We start from the raw sequence: 21,193 nt of genomic DNA, 5'->3' as shown, positions 1-21,193 counted from the left end.
AAAAAGAAAAGGATGACCTACATGTGACTGCCACATTCTCCTCTGTGGAGTCAAATACTGCTTCTGAGCATTTCCCCTAGAGAGCAAGAGTCCAAAAGATTGTGTCTGTCCTGCAGTTGCTCTGCAGTTGTTCTGCGTCCTCTCACCTTCCTCATCAGGTTAATGATGATGAGGAGCAGGAAGAGCAAAAAAAACAAAAAAACGTTGTTGCTAATTCGACACTTTAGCTGCATCCGAGACAGAGTTGGCTGAGTTCTTTTCCCTGCTCAGCACCTGATCTCAGGGCCGGATCTGCACCTGGGCTGGGTGCTCAGTCACTGCTGGGAGACAGTAAGAGAGACTTTGGGAAAGGCACAGAAAGTGGAGGGTGTGGGTTTCCTGTTTGCATGAAAAATACAGACACTGTGCAAGCAGGAACAGAAAGATAAGAAATTTAAACCTTGGTTAAAATCCTCAGTTAATACACATTATAAAAAAACAAGTAACATCACAACTGAGTGTTACAGTGGTTGATCATCAATCATTTTGATGTGTATTCCTTTTGACATATAAGTATAAATTTTGAGCGACAGCGCTGTGGGAAGATGATAAGAGAAGGAAATGTAAAAGACCCCCAGAAGGCTTGACTTGTTTGGACTGTCCAAATGTTTTTTTAACGTAGAACACCATCAATGCATATGATTATACCTACATCCCTACTTAATAGTAGGCAAAAAACAGTAGGCAAAAAGTACCTGGATGACATTACTACTTCTGGCCAGATTCTGAAGTATGCATCTGATGAACACTTAACTATCCCATGAGGCCATGGGAGAGGGATTGTAAATGGCGCAACTGTAGTAACAATAGTGAAGCGACGCAACTGATGCTGTAAGTCATGACAATGACAACATGGCCAATGTAGTACGCTCAGATAACATTTATACTATATAGAACATACTTTTTTAGCAGTCGCAAAGTAGGTTTCTCTTCATATGCAGTACTACTCCGGCATGCCACAGTCAATCACAAAACGCAGCCAATCAAAACTGTTTACACTCTCAATCACACGAGCAATGCACTGCAACAGAGTGTCTAACTAAGAGTACATCATTTATATTTTCATGGCTTCTGTGACTTCCATCTTGTTTTGTTTTTTTATGCTTTTCTTTGTGGAATTTGTCATATAATATCTGATTATAAGCAAAACAAATTTGCTTTTGCAGAGCAGAAAACAGTCTTCTCGACATGTACACAACACGAGTCACAGTAGGCGTTTTTTACAACACAACTCGAGTGTTTACATTCAAAGACAGATATACAATTAAACACTGCATGGAAGGTAATATTTGAAAAAGCATAATAATAGGGACACTTTAAAGCAACTTAATTATCAAAGATACAAATACGTGTCCCCTCAGCTTGAATGGGCTCTTGCACACTATTGTATTAGGCAGTGCAGGATCTCTTGTCGCCACAGTGGAAAACTCGGAGAGGACCGCATATGTGAAGATATCTGGAAAACTAGGCCAACCAGAGCTGCTCAAGTGAAGCTAAAGTGTGAATAAACAGAAGATTACACACACACACACACAAACCAACAGTGACCTCCTGCTCTAAAGATATTTTTGTGCTCTAAGAGTAGATACATATTTTAAACCTTCAGTACACAATGTGTCTTAAAAAAAAAAAAAACACTTAAAATGCACCATTAGGGTGTCAGTTCTATCCTTGGCTGTGACTGACTTTGTGCAGAACAACACGGAAACACATGCAAATTTGATCATACTGTATGCAAAGGGAGCATTCTCCGTCTGCCATAGGAGCAGGTCAGTTGTATCTACCGCTTCAGACTGAGCACAGGTCTCAATGTTAAGAGCTCAGAGCAAAGATAACAGACACTCCAGCACTATCTCCTGCACACATTAGAGAACTAAAGCAGATCACTGTCCCGGTTCCACACTGAGAGAGAGAGAGAGAGAGAGAGATAAAGTCAATGCGGTTGCTCAGCTGGGGGTGGGGAGGGGGGTGGTGTAGAGGAATGAACATAAATCTGCTGCTGTCTTCATCCTGCTGTTCTCATCACAGAGAAGAAGAGAAACAGAAATGGGTGGGGAAGAGGATGGTATAGAAAAATGTATAAGAGAGAGAAAGAGAGGGATGGTGGGTGGAAAGTTAGGTCTGCATAATTGTCCTTGCTGGCTGCTGCCAATGTGATGTCAGTGATTGGCTGAGTGAGTCGCATGATACAGTTTCATAGGACGGGGGAGAGCACAGGGAACCGGTCAATGCAGTCAGTGTATGTCAGTGTTCACAAGGGATAAATGTAGTTTTATTTTTGTGAAAAACTGTTCAGAAGGCCTCTTCAGATACATTGATGACTCAGAAATATATACTATTACACTACACTGTTAAAATAGAAAAGTTAAAAAAATACACTTATTAATGAATTAAAAAATAAATGAAGTCCTCCTATCCCAGCATTATGTAAGATGAGCATTACTTTGTTTAAGAACCCCGCCTGATCTGACGAAGCACATTTTCTCTCAACATTGGCTCGACTAATGGTGTGAGTTTGGGGAGGGACTATCTGTTTGCCCAACCAATGGCAGACAAGTCCAGCTTTCCATTTGGTGCTGCTAGTAATGCAGCTACAGAGTTCACAAAAGGATAATGGGGAAAAAACAGGCTGTGAAATTTTGAGCAATTTAAATGGATTTTAAAAATGTCCCCCAATGAGTTTTCCTTGGCCATTCATCGGTCTCTCCTCTTCTCTGGTCTTAGTAGTTCTCTCAGAGCGTTTGCCATGAGTGTATAATCCACCAGACAATGAATTACTTGACGTGAATATGTCACGACTCCAAAAGACCCAAAGCAAAAAAAAAAAAAAAGATGTGTCTCCTTCTCCCTCCTCCTTGCCGTCTTTTGTCTCCCTGAGATTATTACTTCCCTTAATCCTTCCTCCTGCTGCTCTGAAGCTCTGATCTTCAAACCCATCAGCAGATTAAGTACAGATAAGGAGGAAGACACCTCCTTTGATAAACTTCACAAAGACTGATTAAAGTGTATTTATGTGTGCGCATGCCTCCCAAGTCAAACATGTCAAAGCAATTAAAGAGATCAGATAGACCGAGCACCACTTTCCCATGATGCATTTCTCTTTACGATTGTTAACAAAATAAAGAAATGGATAAAGAGTTGGAACCTCAAATTAAATGATCAGGAGTCTTAAATTAGAGACTAAAACTAGACATAATTTCATATAACCCCTCAAATAACATATAACACATTTTGTTGAGCTGGGTGCAGGTACACACACAATAACCTGCAGCGCTCTGAGATTTCAGATGTCAATTGGAACTGAATGTGCTGCAGTTTTGTCAGAAATGCATTTTGTGCTGGTGCAGCATTGCGTTGCAATGCTGTCTGTCGGACAACTTGTCTCCAGCTCTTTAACTGCTGCAGTGTGCGAGTAAGCGAGTGTTTGTGTGTGTCTGCTGCATGGTGTAGCTACTTATAAGAGTGCTGATTGCGTCTGGTGATGGCGTGATTTAGTATATCTCTCTATCTCAGTGGTTCAGCAGTGAGTTATGTTGAGGACATCTCTGTCCTCTCCTTCCTGTGTGTCAGTCGTGTGTTATCCTGATGCTTGGGTCTGGATTAGCAGGCTAGCAGTGGAGATTCCAGGGGGAAGGGATGGAATATCTCACATGTTTAAGCATTATATGTACAGTATATATATATGATATATACAGGCCTAAGGGAAGCATAATTAACTCTGCAAAAAGAAAGTAAATAGTTTCTTCAATTAAATATATGTCAATAAACATTGTATGGTAGTTCAGTTTAGAAATATGTGACAAAAATACAAAAAAAGTATATTAAATAATATAATGTAATATACACATGCACACACATAAGGAATGCATAATTAGTTAGCTACATGAAAAAAGTAAACAGATCCGAAATTATTATATTTCTTCAGTTAATCATGTAAATAACATATATTGATAGTTATTAGAAAATGGGAGAAATGTACAAAATATATAATATAATATAACCTATCATGCACTTACAAATGATATAGCCTATATAAAATAATATATAATGCGCATACAAAAGGAATGCATACTAGATATATGTGACAAATATACACGTATATAATGTTTCATATATATATATATATATATATATATATATATATATATAATTTGTAGTCAAGAGTATATACTTGAGAAATGTCTGTGTGTGTCTGTGTGATGAATATAAAAATACGAATTCCACCATGAGAATAAGTCAGAAATCAGTCAGTCCTGCAACACTGAACATAAGACTGGCACATGATGTGTTTACACACACCCACTAAATGTGTGTGTTTGAGTTCAGATCTTTTGGGACAGTTTCAGGAATTGAGTCTGATATCTCACACTGATGGAAATATGTTTGTATGTGTGTCTAAGACTAGTACATCCCAGTCTTAGAGCTGTGTTATTTGGGTAGGTTCAGGATAATCCATTCACTCAAAAGAGGATTGAAGCGTCAATCTGGTTTTGATGACTTAGATTCAGACCATTGTGTGTTTTGATGTAGTCGAAGATTTAGTGTACTGGATTTAGTGCGAGCGCGTGTGTGTGAGCTGTAAGTAGCCAGCAGAATATTCTGGAGATTAATTTCATCATTATTAAGAGAAGAGGACATAATTCTCCCTCTTTTTGTAAGGTCATTATGAGGTCTCACTGGGCTATGGCCTACATCTCCATAATCAAAATCAAAAACAGGGAAAACAAATGAAAATAGAAAACAAGATACAAGATAGAAGATAGAGGTTTTAGATAAAAAGAGATTGTCGAGAGCATCTCTCTTTCTCACACAAAAAAGGGTTAGGGTTAGTTTGATGTTGTGATATGTGGTTACAATACACTCTATCAATCATGTTTCATGTTATTGACGTCCAAACTGGACACAGGTGCATATTTGATTGTCTGTTTTGTCATATTTGATTGTCACATATTTGAGTGTGTTCCATGAAAAAATAACAGCATACATTTTTTGGAACGACATCAGGGTGAGTAAATAATGACAATGATTATAATGATAATTTTTGGATGTACTGTCCCTTTAAGAAAGTAGAAGGTACATATAAACTGCAATAATGTGGGATGGATGACAGTGAAGAAGGGAATGAGAAGAGAAAGTTAGTGATCAGTGTCCAGGGAAGATTCATAGATGGAGGGAAGTGAACGAATAAAAGAAGGTTTGGAACATGGGGAGAGAGCGATGGAAAAGTGCATGAGAGTTGTTAATCTCTCTCTCTCTGTTGCTCTGTGCCCTGCTGCCCGTCCATATGGCTGTGTATATGTGTGGGAGAGGATATAAATGAAAGAGGAAATTGGGTGCAAGGTGACTGACACATGCCATCATTCATATAATGAGATGCTTGGATTAAACAATAACCTCTGCATTGCTGTTATTGTGGCTGCATGCACGTGAGTGTGTCAGGACAAAGACACGGCTTATGACTTCAGACCACAGATTGCTGCTTTATCTCTAGCAGGAAAGCCTGTTTTAATTAACATCTGCCTAAGCCCATTAACGAAGGAACAGACAAGACCATTGTGTCGCATCTTTCTCTCAGTCTCTCGTATATATACACACTGCATAGGGCATTTGTCCTTATTAAAACAGATAGTATCATTTGCTACAGCATTCAGAGTTCAATGATCATTCGGTGAGAATTTGTCTTGTTCCACTAAAAGACAATGCCAAAATTAAAATTCTATTGCTGATATTTTTTCTTTCTTTCTGTAGAACATAAACGTAATTTCATAGTGACTATGGGCTGTCAACTCCCAAAAGGCAAGCAAACAAACTTTTGGAAAAAAAAATATTTCAGCTAATGTCGTGACAATTCTGGGTCTGAGGAAGGAGTAAATTTGTTTTATTTAAGGTGTGGTTGATTATGATTTCACTTTTCTAACTTTAGTTAGTGTGTAATGTTGCTGTTTGAGCATAAACAAAATCTGCAAAGTTACAACGCTCAAAGTTCAAAGCAAAGGGAGATCTTTTCTTTTAAAGAAATTGCTTTTTAAGGACTACAACAAATGGCTGGTAGGGACTACACGACATTCCTCCCGGGTTAGTGACATCACAAACCCTAAAATTTACATAAACCCCACCCCCGGAACACGATTTATAGATTATCAAGACAGAATATGCTAATCAATGACTAGAAGATAACTACACATAAGCTACATAAATTCATCAACTAACCATTCGGAAATGTTGTCTAGATGTTGTCACTTCTTCTTGAGTCTCTCCATCTTTCTGACTCCGGTTTGAACATAAAAGGCTAAATGTTTTTTTTTTTAATTTTCAGTGCATGTGTGTGTGAGGTAAAAGGAAACAAGCTGTTGAAGCTCCACCCTCTGTGCCGGGAGCAGCAGCTCATTTGCATTTAAAGGGACAGACAAAAACGGTGCGTTTTGCTTACCCTCAAAAAGTGACAACTTTAACATGCTATATAAAAATATTTGTGGGGTATTTTGAGCTAAAACTTCACATACACACTCTGGGGACATCAGATATTTATTTTACATCTTGTGAAAAGAGCATTATACCACCCCTTTAACAATTGTATGTTAAAAAAAACAATGACCCTTCATGAACCTCATGTGCTATGTATATACCAATTAAAATGTTCTTCTCTCTCCTCTTAGAGAAGAGTAAAAATTGACTTTTTAATTATGCAACTCACTTCAGTTTCAGACTGACAGACAAGAATCAAGGGGGGAAGTGAACTAACACTGTACCACATCAGTTAACCACTGGTTGGTCTCCATGGAGCCCCTGTGTTATATAATATAAGAAGATGATGTTCCCTCTCAGTTAATCACTCTAATTGCTTTTGATGGCCACAGGAGAGGTCTCAGTTATTATACATTTCTGACCAGTTTCTCTGTCTGTCTATGTACCATTGTGTCTCTGTCTGTTTGTCATTCTACCTGCATCGTCTGATAAAATATCAGGGTTAGGTTATGAAAGTGTTAGTTGTTAGTAGTCATCACAGAAATCTCCTAAGCCGTAATTTTATCCTGAAACAATGTCAATCAACCAGTGTGAGGTAATTGTCTTCAGGTTGCCAACAGGATTTGAGGTGTTTCATCAGCACTGTAACGGAACCTGAGTGAAAGCCGCCGTTGTTCTTTTAGGGGTTATTAAGTTTGCACACCTGAGGCATTCCAATCAGTGGTCAGTAGTAAGTGAGATATACGGCCAGTGTCAAGCTCTCTGCCACACATCCCCTTTCTTTCCTTTATAGCATGTGTGTGTAGACAGGCATGAATAGTGAGACAAAATGCTTGATTTTAAACCAGGTCCCTAAGGCATGGCATCTCTCCTGGTGCTGTTTGCATGTATGTGTCCACCCATTGATTTATCTCTTCACAGTCGTCCCCTCAGAGAGAGCTCTGCTCCAGTAGCTGCCATAGCGGTGCCATCATTCACAATTGTTTTGAGATGATTTTATTTTCTTATTTTACAACTTTTGCCCAACTGTTTAGTGTCTGTCTGTCTATTTGTCTATCTATCTATCTATAGTCCTACCCGCATTGAAATCTCATTGGTCCAAAATAAAACCTAAAATATCTTCTCACTGGATATGATCAAATCGCACAGCAGTTTCAGTGTAAAGCTCAGGGATTCAGGGAACTGAGGAAAACCTATGACCTTGTGGGAGGGTTTTCTCATGTGTGTCTAATCACGGGCTGATGGTTTATTGGTTTGTCAATTTCTCTGTGTGTGAGCATAGTGACATTAGAGGAATGCTCTCGAGTACAAATACAAGCCGCAGGTCTATTTCTGAATGTGCTCATATGTAATCTACACCGGCATCTGCCTGTGAGCATGTATGAGTACAGTAAGAGATAGCTTTTGCATATGGTTAGTTTTGTAAGGTAAGGAATCTCATTTCAAAGGGGAGGTGTTTTATATTCTAGTCTTTATGTTTGTTTCCCATGCTTCCTGGGGCGAAACGTATTTGTTCGTTGATCTTCTCTGCGACAGCAGCGTAAACACATCAGCGACACAACTGTACACACACAAAGATCAAGTACAACTCTTGCAACAATGTGATAATTCAGTCTCCTCTACGTGACTTTGCTTTGCTAATTGGCACATAGATGATGACACATTCAGTGTATGATAATGTATCTTGCTGACCTAGTTGTCGGTGTGTGTGTTTGTGTTCTCACAGGTGTAAAGGAGCGTCACACTATGGCCTCTCCGCAGAGAGAAAGCGGCGCTCTCAGGAGGGAGACTGCACAGACAGCACCTCAGAACTCACTGTGGCGGCACTGCCCGGGGAGGGATGCCCCTCCTCTGCTATCGCCCTCCTATCAGATGAGCCTGGCCTGGTTAACCCCGCCTATGAGCCCAGCGTGGAAGATAACAGCCAATCCGGGAGCACCACCAGCCTGGCAGCACGCAGCGGTTCCAGGAAGAGTGAGTGTGAGTGCACACAATTGTGTTTGTGTGTATTTGTCGAAATATATATATATGTACAGTACTGTGCAAAAGTCTTAGGCATGTTAATACCCCCCCTCCCACACTTTACAGCATTTTAACACAATTGCCAGTACTTTTCACAGTACTGTAGCTTTGCAGGAAGGTTTCTTCAAGCATCTTGGAGACGTTCCCGCAGTTCTTCTGGATTTAGTCTGTCTCAGTTTTTTCTGTTTCACAGACGGACTCGATGATGGTGAGATCAGATCATCCTGGCTGTTGTCAGATTCCTTGTGCATACAGAAATCTCACTGGATTATTACAATTAATGGCAAAAAGAATGTTTGGAAATGTAAACTGATATTTCCTACTGACACACTACAGCAAAAGATATAAATAACTGACTTAAAACCATTTTTTTTGGGGGGGGGGGGGGGGGGGGGGATATTAACATGCCTAAGACTTTTGCACAGTACTGTAAATATATATATATACTGTATATATATATATTAAAAAATTATATATATATGTATATATATATATATATATATAATTTTTTATTTAAGAATAAAAGTTGCATTTATTTATTTATTAATAAAAAAATAAAATGTACATTAAAGGATGTCCCCCACAATATGATTATTTGTATTTCTCCCTCATGCTTACTGAAACAGCTAATCTGACTAATGTCAATTGTTCAAAGTTGCCTTATGTGCCATTTATGTAGTTTTATGGAAAAAAAAAATTAATTCAAAGTGGATGTCTGAAAAGGCTCAGACTTTTCAGTTTGAGTCTGAAAAGGCTCAACTGAGACATGCAAATTGATATTGCAGTTAAAGAAACAAAGAGGAGGAGATAGAGAACGTTCAAATATGCCTTATGAATACTTTATGAGGCCTGTTCCTGACCTCCACAAAGTAGTTCAGATATGTTTCATTGTCTGATGTCCCCTCGAAATGTGAAGCCTTAAGAATGGGGACAATAAATGCTGCTGCACCAGCATTTCTGGCTTTGGGACTGGAAACAGTGTGACACTGCAGCTGAACAAGCTGTCTGCCTCCAATTTTGTCTATGCCACTGTCAGAACTCTGTCCATCAGGACAGAAAGACTGAAAGAGTTGAGGAATGAGACAGAAAAACATGTATTGCAAGGGTTTTCGACCTTTACAGACTCATCAACCTCTGACCCAGAATGTCATCCCTACCACTTTTAATCAATCCACACTTATAATAACTTTATTTAATAGGAACATTAACTAACTTTACTATATTTTATTATCCCCAACTGACCATTAGTAAATTCTCTACAGTTTTATATATCTTTTCCACTGATCACCTGCCGGGTCTCTCAGCGTCCTGGGTGTATTAAAAATGTTAAACAGGGCATATGTAACATAATGTAGTTATATTTTTGTTATAATGTGAAACTTTTGTATGTGATCTATAGATTAAGTTAGATAAACAGACATAAAAAGTGTCCTGCACTGTTCTGTGCTGATTCAGGTGTGACCTGAAGAAGTTATAACCTTACTGCAGTGTCCACAATACAGCACCAGCAGGTGCTGCTTACTTCAGATGTTCATTGCTTGGCCTGCAGGTGCAATTTATTTTAGTGCTAAAAAAGAGAAAATTTGATTGGCTACTGACTGTGTGTCGACTCATTTGTGATTGGCTGTAAGTGGACAGAAGGATGTGTGAGGGACATGTCCAGGCATGTTCAGGCAGAGAAGTTTCTCTCTCCTTCTTTCTCACTCAGTTCCTTCATATCTCTCTCTTACGTTTATTCACAGATCGCAACTTTGACAGAACGTCGGTGCGTAGTCGCTCTTTTCGGCGTCTGAATCGAGCCTTTAGTGTCCTGAGGAGAACGAAGAGCGGGACAGCAGTAGCCAATGACACCTCAGAAGAGCGTGACAACCTCAGAAACGCCAACATACCACCAGAGGGTAAGTGTACGTGCCTTACAAGTACTGTATTTGGGCATTTGTCAGCTGGTCAGGCCAGGAGTCCAGCTGGTTCACCAGCTAAACACCAGCTTGACCTGGCTGAAGACCAGCTGGGAGACCAGTTAGACCAAATTAAACCAGTTAAAACCAACAAACCAAGTGGAGAGCAGGCAGATAGGAGAGAAAGCAACAGAGAAAGAGTGTGTGTGTAATGGAGAAAGAAGGGACGGATAAAGATAAGGAGAGATAAATCAAAGATTGTTACCGAAGCTGTAGTTTAGTCTGTTCAGGCACAGGTTCAGCATGAATCTAATCTTTCACCCAAAAAAAATGCAAACACATGAACACATTTACAGTATGAATATATATTGGCATAGCTAACTCTATGGCTGCATATGGTTCCTTCAATCATTTAGATTTCATCAATATTTTAGTTAAATTTGATCTCTTCAAGTTGCTATTTTTTGCATTATGAAATTAGCAAATGTAAGCAAGTTTATAAATATGAAAAATGTTTGGTTATAACTGTGTAACTGTGCTGTTATGAAGCATTATAGCATATTTAAAAAGCTGTTTGTGTCATAACGATACGTTTAAACACAAAAGAAGATATTTTGAAGAATGTCAGTAACCTAACAGTTGATGGGCCCCATTGACTGCTATAGTACCCATATTCTTAAAAATATCTTCTTTTGTGTTCTGCAGAAGAAAGAAACATGTTGTCATCCTCTGGGAATGAAGTTTCCCATCAATAGCTTTCAATAGCATGATAAAACAATATCAATGGATAATAAAGGGTGTGTGTCAGAAGGTGACAGTCTGGTTTGGGTCCGCTCAGCACCGCAGTAGCATATGGTCCTTTAATAATGCAGATGGAGCCTGAGGAGACTTATCAGAGAAAGACAGAGAGGAAATGAAGCAGTGTGTCGGGACAGAGGGACTGGACAGATGAATGCTGAGTGAGAGGGTTGCTTTCTGAATAAAAACAAAAGTGAAAAAGACTGCTTGAGAGACTGGAAATGAGTGAGGAAAATACTGATGTGTGTGTGTGTGTGTGTGTGTGTTCGTTCGTTATGTAACACACTGGTTGCAGTAGTAATGAGCTTCACTTTCTCTCTCCCTGCAAGCAATCAGAGGAGATGAGAGGAAAATATTGACTTTGAAAGAGAGAAACTGCAGATTGTGGAGAACAGGCGGATACGAGAGAGAGTGTGTGTAATGGAGAAAGAAGGGATGGATAAAGATAAGGAGAGACAAATCACAGAGATTGTTACTGAATCCAGCAGTAGTTTACAGTCATTTCAGTTACAGATGCAGTACAAATCTCTCACCCAGAACAAATACAAACGAATGAGCATTTTCTAAATAAATGTACAGTATGTATATATTTTCATAATTGTCTGACTAACTCTAGCTCTATGGCAGCAATATATGAAGTCTTCAGTGTCACATACTTGAGAAATCATTCTAATATGTTGATTCAAGAAACATTTCTTATTATTATCAATGTTAAACAGTTGTGCTCATTAATATTTTTGTGGAAACTGTGATTGTTTTTTTTTAGGATTAGTTGATGAATAGAATGTTCAAAAGAACAGCATTTATTTGAAACCTTTGCTATCACCTTTAAACAATTGTATGTGCTTGCTAATTAAAGTATTAATTAAAGTATTAATCATTTTAATTTCTGAAAAAATAAAAAAATCTGCTAACACTTTATTTTGATGCTCCCCGGCAGATATTCTACTGACTATATTCTACTAACACCTAACCCTAACCTAACAGTCTACTAATACTCTAATGAGAGTCAGTTGACATGTATTTGCAAAGTTACTCATAGTTAGTAGAGTGTCTAATGTGTCAAAATAAAGAGTAACCAAAAATCGTGCTGACCCCAGATCTTTGAATGTACAGTCTAAAAAATGCTGGGTTGTTTCAACCCATGTTTGGGTCAAATATGGACAAACCCGAAGGTTGAAACAACCCTGCATTTTAAGAGTGTAGTTTATCTGAATCATGCACATTACTGGGTAAAATGATAGAAACAAAAGTTAACTTCATCACTTTAATTGTTAGATTAATCCTAATAGATTAGGTTATCTTGAAAATAAATCTTATATTAAGAATATAAAGTCCCCCCCCTCCCCCCTCCCCCCTCCTCCCTCCTCCCTCCTTCCTTCCTTCCTCTGATGGACCACTGTAATGCTTTTTAAGGCTTGAAGTCATGTTTGGCCTTGCTTTGGTCTGGACAGATGCCCTGTTTGTGTAGCACAGAAAGTAATGATCATGTAGGAGTTCACTGATTACAGATACTCATTCTCTCTCTCTCTCTCTCTCAGTATTTGCATTACCTCAGCTGCACCATCTAATCCCTGATGGTGAGCTCACCAGTATTAAGATCACCAGGGCAGATCCTTGTGAACCTCTGGCTATCAGCATTGTCGGGGGCAATGAGACGCCTCTGGTACGCATTCTCATTCAGGATATCTACCGAGAGGGGGTCATCGCTCGGGATGGAAGACTGCTACCTGGGGATATGATCCTCAAGGTGCGTATGTGTGCTAGATCTAATGTTACGTCATTGTACAGTAGGAGTGAATGGTCCTGGTTTTGATAGCACATGTTGTCATGGGCTTCGCCATCTGTTGTTCAGAAGGGAAGTGTGTGAGGATTCTGCATGTAGCCAGACAGAATCCGATTTTTTAAAATCCATTTTGTTTTAATTTTTAATTGAATTGTTTAATTTAATTGAATTATGTATATAGTACATATAATTATATAGTATATATATAATTATATAGTATATAATATAATATAATTATAAGTATATAATTATTATATCAGAAATTCTTTTAGACACTACAAGTGAATTTCACATAAAATTATTAGTTTAAATATAAGCTTTAAGTGAGAGTTAGATACCGGCAAAGGTGTAAATGTAAAAGGTCTATATGTTTTTTAAATAAAAAAAATCAAAATCAAAAATAGAAGAAATGAGCATGGGCACAATTAAAAGTCCAGTATCGACTAAAAAGGTCTAAATATCGACATAACTGATATGGTACCAATACATTGTGCATCCCTAAAAATGAGAAAACTACAGCTTACTGGCAGCTGAAAGCAGAATCAGATTTCTCAAAATATCAAAATCAAATATCAAAACATTTAACAAATAAACACAAATTTGAAGCATATTTATCCCTTTCTAAACCTTAGAATTGCAGAAAGCCAGAAAGTATTTACTGCTATAATAATTAGTGCACACTCAAAAACATTGAGCTCTGGTGCTCGTTACAACATTAGTTCCAATTCGGCTTGCAACATTTCCAGATCCCTTTCACCATCCCCTATTGCCATCATCTCTTGTCTTCTCTCTACTTTTATATTTACATTTGCCATACGCTTTCATCCAAAGCGACTTACATTGCAGTAAATTCCTTGCTAATCGAACCCATGACATTAGAGTTGCCAGTGTCGTCCTCCACTGTTTGAGCTTCGAAAATGTAATGCAAAAAAAGACAAAGACAAACAAATCAACAGTTCTCTTGATTTCTTCCCTTCAGGTGAATGGTATAGACATCAGTAACGTGCCTCACTGTTATGCTGTGGCGGCTCTGAAGCAGCCCTGCACACTGCTGCGGCTGACCGTACTTCGTGAGCAGCGCCACCGTTACCGTTCCCACCACCACTCCCCCACCGAGGCCTTCCCCACACACACCCCCACCATCCGGGATGACAGCCTGCATGTGGTCCTTGTTAAGAGGGCTCCAGATGAACAGCTGGGCATCAAGCTGGTGCGCAGGCCTGACGAACACGGCGTCTTCATCTTCCACCTGCTGGAGGGGGGGCTGGCCGCCCGTGACGCGAGGCTGAGGGTCGACGACCGTGTGCTGGCCATCAACGGCCACGACCTGCGATACGGCGCCCCCGAGCATGCCGCGCTGCTTATTCAGGTGAGCAGCATTATGGGAGAGGTCAAAGGTAATGTGGTGAGTATTAAGGTCTGTGTATACCAACAGACAAAACGGTGACAAACGGCACAAATCAATAGTGAATATGCATCAGAACTATTCAAAATCAACGCAATTCGAAGTCAATCTCTAATACAAGTGTGCAAACCGATGAAAACGAAATGCAGGCTGTTCATGATAAAAAGCTAAATATAGCCCAAATGACAATACAGATTTCATTTGCTTTAGCAAAATACAGTCTGTCTGACAATGGCAACTTTTATGGAATAAATCTAAAATTGCAGTGAAATTTCATCACCACAATGCAGGTAAAACACCTTTAAATGACCTTTAAACAGCTGTGCCGGCGGTAATATAGTGAAAGAATCAGTCTTTCTTCATCCACACAGATTGTGAGAAGCTCTTTAGTTTTGTTTCTTTCGTCTATTTCAATTTCACCAACATTTGTTTCCACGACACAAATAATCATGGTTTTTGACTTCCAAATTACAGGCTTACAACTAAACTAATGGAGTAATTGCGTCAGCTCCTTCAGAATTATGGGATTGGCTCAAACTCATTGACAAGCAGACTTTTTGTCAGAACGTCCTAACCGCAAACCATTAATTTTATGGCTGTTTACACATAGCATTAATTTGAAACTTCTCCAGCAATGTTACAAATTAAAGTCAGCAAATTTCCAGAGCTAATCTTTTAATCAAAATAATAATAATAGAAGTAGTAACCCACTTCAGTGCTTGGAGAAAAAAAAGAAGAAAAAAAGACCAAACTTATCTTAAAAAAAAAAGCACTGCAAATTTTCATGCTTGGTGTAAATAGGCCTTTAGTTTAACAGAAATTAATTTTTTTATTTTTTTCTGCAGCTTCACTTGAATTGTTGTCATTCATAAAGCCTAATACAAGTCATGCTAAATAATTTAAGCACTTTTATTGCTAGGCCTTTTCAGCATTTCAAAGAATAAATGTTTACAAAGCCTTCTAATCCTAACCTGTGGGGTCTAATTCAGTAAATCATTCATAACACGGTGACTTAACCAAGAACTAGACCAAGTCTGAGTCCCAAAAACCAATTGTGATGGTTCCAAATAAAATTGGAAGTCCCTTGAGCAGTATTGCAAAGTATATAAAGCTTACATAAGGTTTGTGGCAGTTTATCATCTCGGTGGTTGGAGGTGTGTAATAACGACATAAAGGTGTGTAAGAGAGTTTAGTGAGTGTGTGATCTGATATGTATTTCAGTGTGGTGGAGGGTCTTTCTGAATGTTGTTATTCAGCTCGTTGCTTCCTGTCTGGTTCAGATTGGTCTCGAAGGAACCAAGATGGCCGCTCACAGCAGGAGTTTCTGACATAGATTAACTGCTGGCAGGAAACTGATTAAATTAGTCCAATTAGTGCGATAACAAGCTAGGCCCACTCATTTAAGAGGCAGAGAAAGAGCACTAAACTCCCAAGAACTACATGGGCTCTCAATGCGAGTGTGTGCGCTCGAAAGCAACATCAGCTACAAGGTTGTCAACAGAAAAGGGTTAATGGAGAAGAGAGCTGTGATATATTCAGATGGAACGAGAGGAATGGATGAAGCGGAAAAGATAAATAAATCAGAGAGGGAAAAACTAGAGCCCCGTGCCCTCCTTCAGCTCACACATACACACAGACTGCAGCATGGATCCCAAATCTCCATATATATTAGTTTTTCTTTAATAAGTACACACTTCTGAGATATAATCACACATGCACACTGAGCTGGAGCTGGAGGGCATTGGCAGTCACAACATCTGGTAATTGTGCTTACTAGACGTCCGGAGAGTAATGAGACATTACGCACACACTCTCCTTAGGTATGAACGGACTATTTTACATTTCAAATTCAGTTTTTGAACTGCTTGTTCCTCAGGGAAGTTGTTGTCCTCTGTTTGCTCTCCTCTAGAGTTCGAAAGGTTTCTGCGGTAGACGGCAAATGTTAGGCCAACACCGTTACACCAATGTTAAAAGCCCCATGAAATTTGGCGGCTTTTAGCCCATGTTTGTTATCTTTGAGAACATCTTGCAAGGGATCTCCTACACACAATATAAAGGGAGCTAAATAATTTCATCCAATAAGTTTTAACATACTAATATTTAAACATATTTAACATTTAATTCTTTTTTAATAAATACTGATAACTCATCTTGCACTACAAAGATTTTTGTCCAATCAAATGCTCTCTAGAATGAAATGTTCCCGTCAAGCTGGTTATCTTGTCCCTAGTTAGCATATGTTTCAACATTTATATAAGCTCATGTATTAACCTAAAAATCACATAAGGCAGGACACTAATGGCACCTGCTACGTGTTCTACAGGCGAGTGAGGACCGCGTCCACTTCATTGTGTCCCGCCAGACTCACATCCCTACTCCGGACATCCTACAGGAGGCGCCATGGAACATGGAAGGGCCACCGCCCTACTCGCCTGTGGATATTGAGCAGTCTTTACTGGTGGGTTTCATGAGCATAGCCGCACACACTATTTATTTCCAGTCCCTCTGCACCACTTTACTAAACATTCTCTCATTGAGGAAAAAGATCTGAAAGCCTATTGCTTCTACATCAAAGAATCGCGCAATCAGCCAGCTCACACACACACACACACTCCTCTGAGACAGCCGTCTCCAAACCTATTAACAGAAGAAAACCCAGAAGGAAGAAACACAGCCGTGGCAGGGTGGATTTTAGTGTCTTCTAAACGGGATTTTCTGCTGCTCAATATCTGCACTGACAACTTTCCTTGTTCTAATAAAACTCAAATTCATCGTTAGTCATTTTTCTCTCCCTTCCTTCCTCTGCTGATAAAAACATCGCAGACCAATCTGTGAGGGTTTGCTGGTTTAAGAGTCAATGACAAATAAAGGTGCGGACTGCGGAGTCATTTACCATTAATTGGCAAATTTACGTGGGTGAAATCAAGTCATTTTAATAGAAATCCACAGGATTGAGAAATTCGCATGGGGGCGAAGATTTCCCAACGGGTTGAAGCTGCTCATGTGGATTCATCATGTTGAACAGCCGAAAGCTGCTTGGCTTGAAAGTAACTTTTGTGTGAGATGTGCTTCATACATCGTTGCACTGTTGTCAATAAACAAAGGGCAAAAAAGTTGATTTATTAATTCATAAACAAAGTCTTTGGTCACACCACATGAAAAGGTAATAAAACTGCCAAATCATCTGATATTTTGGTAACACTTTACAATAAGGTTTCATTAGTTAACATTAGTTAATTACTTTGTTAACATGTACTAAGAATGAACAGTACTTCTACAGCATTTATTAATCTTAGTTAATTTCAACATTTACTAATACATTATGGGAATCAAATGTATCTGTTAACATTAGTTAATGCACTATGACCTAACATTAACTATACATTAAAATTCTGTCATCATTTACTCACCCTCAAGTTGTTTCAAACCTGTATGAATTTTTCTTCAGTTGATGGACCCCATTGACTTCTATAGTATTTTTTTTCCTACTATGGAAGTCAATGGGGTCCATCAACTGTCTGTTCACCAACATTCTCCAAAATAACTTACTTTGTGTTCAGCAGAAGAAAGAAATTCATACAAGTTTGAAACAACTTGAGGGTGTTAAATGACGACATAATTTTCATTTTTAAGTGAACTATTCCTTTAACTTACATTAACAAAGATTAATAAATAATGTAACAAATGTATTGCTCATTGTTAGTTCATGCATTAACTTGTGTTAATAAATGAGACCTTATTGTAAAGTGATATTTTAATAGACTTATTAACCTTGACACACGGTAATGACAATCTGCAGGGTTTTTCTCGATGATGTAATTTCCTGTTGTATGTTTTTTTAAATGAAAAGCATGACAAATGCCCAACCCCCTATAAAACCAGACCAAACCAAACCCTCTCCTTTATCTCTCCACCACTCTTGTTAATTCTTTTTTACACACTAAGAGAGGTGAAAACATTCTGGCAGCATAGTCAGAGGCTTTTCACTCCTCCGAATTAGACACGGCCTAATACATATACACACACACACACACACACACACACACACACACACTCTCGCTCTCTCTAGCGATAAGCCTGACACACTAACTCCAGATCTGATTTGCTGTAGCCGGAGGCTCAGACTAAATATAAACAGGCCTTTTATTGAACTTTAATAATGCTTTTTATTAAGTTAGAACTTAGCGACTGTGTTTGTTGTTTTTGGAGGGGATCCAAGGCAGAATTTGGCCGAAGTCAGCAATATCACAGCATCCTGCAAGCTCAACATTTATTACAAACACACGCTTCGGGCAGTCATGTGTTCAGACATTATTCTTATGCGTGGCGTCAGGAAAGCATCAATCCGTGCCCAACAACAAGTCATAGATAACCACATGTCATACACCGAATCATTTGCACTGAAATATCGCACGAAACTTTAGCGAATTAATCTCTCATTTCCCATTCCTCCATTCCAGGATTCGTGCCAAAAGCCTGCGTGTTACGAGAAGACGGTGAGTCTGTTGAAGGAGCCGCATGATTCTCTCGGTATGACGGTTGCCGGTGGGATGAGCAGCAGGGGGTGGGATCTGCCCGTCTACGTCACCAATGTCGACCCCAATGGAGTGGTGGGACAGGAGGGCTCGATCTGCAAAGGTACACCCTCACAAAGTGCTTAACCTATTCAGGAACATCTGACAAAGCCACACACCTCTTTTCAAGGTGCCCCTCTGATCTTTCCTCCTTTTGAATCCAAGTACACACACACACACAAACAAAGACACACCTGCTACTGCATATGCATGACTGTCATCAGCTCTGTAAATATATGCAAATAACACTAGAAAATGACACACTCCCACACATACACCTGCCATACTGTCGCTCTATGGAAGTTTCTTACAGTTTATTTCTGTCACATATGACATGAACGTAGGTGTGTGAAGGTGTGATCATGCACAGGCTGGTGTATGTGTGCCTCTGTGTGTGTGTGCATCAAATACAGACACAAGTGTTTAGACTTTTGCTGTATAAAGGTACGGTAAACCCAGAGTTTGAATTATACAAAAGCTTCTGGGAGGGTCCAATATTTGGAAGAAAATGGGTTTTAGAGTTTTGCGGTAAAATATTGCTAGACTACTAGTTATCCTTCTCATTCAAAATGTGTACAGTAATAACAGTTGTCTTATCGAGCTGATTCTTAATAAAGGTAGAATACAGCACTTCAGCCTTTTCAAGCTTTGCAAAGTATTGCATATTTTCCTCTAGTGTTATACTATGCCATAATTATATTGAAAAAATTAAATATACGTTTTAAAATGAAATGTATTTTTAATTGAAAAATCGTATCAATTCAATACACTAACACTAATATAAAAATGTAGTTTTATTCCGCAAGAATGCATTCAATTAATCGAAAGTGACAGTAAAGACATTTATAATTTTACAAAAGATTTCTATTTCAAATCAATTCTGTTCTTTTGAATTTTCTGTTCATCAAAAAATCCTGAAAGACAATTATCAGTGTCCACAGAGAGAGAGAGAGAGAGAGAGAGAGAGAGAGAGAGAGAGAGAGAGAGAGAGAGAGAGAGAGAATGTTTGTGTGTTTCTACAGTGCCTCTCTCTCATCTCACCCTCAGAGGTGAATGTCTGATCCTGTCCTGCTTTCCCCTTTTCCATCTTAATCTCATATTTATATAATTAATATCAAATGTATAAAGACAACATGAAATCACAAATGACCCAATTTAAACTCTTAGTAATCTTCTCTGCTCATACTGTGCACAATCCCTGTATGCACATTATTCTATTAAAATGTGAGGAAAATTAACTTGGCTATAAATCATATCTACTCAACAAAAGTACATCCAACAACACAACTCTGCTGTGCAATAATCAATCTGTTAGAGTGTGGTGATTTGATTTCTTTATTAATGTCTATCCGGTCTCCTAGGTGACATTCTTCTAAACGTGAATGGGGTTGAGCTGACGGGTGTGACTCGGAGCGAGGCTGTGGCTAACCTGAAGAACACCTCGTCCCCGGTGGTCCTGCGGGTACTAGAAATGAGACCCCCTAATGACAGCTCCCTGGACTGCATGCCGCCCCTGCATTCCCCCTGCGCTCTCTCGCCCTCTTCACCCGGAGACATCAAACTACCCCCGCCTAATGATGACTACGCCCCCCTCTGGGTGTCCTGGCTCCAGCTGCCCAGGTACAATCAACAGAATAGACACAAAGAAACAGGCTTAAATTAATTGGAAGTATTCCAGGCTTGTTTTATTCGTATCAAAGTAAATATGTCAAATGCAATACTACTTTTTTTTATTTCAATTTTTTCTAGTCTTTCCCCCACATTCTTCCCTTCTCTGAGCTTTTTTATTTTGCCCATATTTAATGAATCTTTAGAAATTAAAAAGTGTCACTTACTCCATGATTGAGTGTGAACCTTCTTAACAACTTCTAGAATTATTTAATTTGCATAATTCGGAAAGTTGTGTGTAGAAGAGAAAAAAAAGAGCAGGGTTGAGGAAAGCCCTTCTCACCCTCTCTGCTGTAACAGGTTTAGACTCTTGAAAGTGTGACGGCTTTAAATAGACCTTTCTCTCCCATTCCCTGAACTTTTCCTTGTAATTATGCGTCTTTCTTTCCTTCACACGGTTCATTTGCTCTTGTCTGCTCTCCATTTCCACATCTCATTTCACAGAAGTCCACTCTCAATCTGAGCTTTGAACTTTCATGTTGTTAGCTGTCAGACATGGTCGATATCTAGCCTTCGATATTGTAAATATCCACAACAG

General features: G+C 39.0%; 1 protein-coding gene across 4 annotated transcripts in view; it reads left to right on the top strand.

The window, feature by feature from the left end:
* lnx1 (ligand of numb-protein X 1) overlaps positions 1-21,193 on the top strand; it is a 40,146-nt gene that overhangs the window by 16,004 nt on the left and 2,949 nt on the right. For 2 of the 4 annotated variants that reach the window (XM_084090274.1, XM_084090276.1), the window contains 7 exons: positions 8,231-8,478; positions 10,269-10,424; positions 12,764-12,972; positions 13,988-14,377; positions 16,737-16,871; positions 18,874-19,051; positions 20,349-20,607. In XM_084090274.1, coding sequence (XP_083946400.1) covers positions 8,231-8,478; positions 10,269-10,424; positions 12,764-12,972; positions 13,988-14,377; positions 16,737-16,871; positions 18,874-19,051; positions 20,349-20,607 — 1,575 coding nt within the window. Of the gene's footprint in view, positions 1-8,230; positions 8,485-10,268; positions 10,425-12,763; positions 12,973-13,987; positions 14,378-16,736; positions 16,872-18,873; positions 19,052-20,348; positions 20,608-21,193 lie in introns of all 4 variants that reach the window. The other 2 variants (XM_084090273.1, XM_084090275.1) reach the window with 1 other exon arrangement.

This window comes from Abramis brama, assembly GCF_963993115.1.
Source record: "Abramis brama genome assembly, chromosome: 18".
Classification (NCBI taxonomy): Eukaryota; Metazoa; Chordata; class Actinopteri; order Cypriniformes; family Leuciscidae; genus Abramis; species Abramis brama.
The sequence above is the reverse complement of the archived record's forward strand: the minus strand, read 5'-3'. Positions and strand labels throughout refer to the sequence as shown.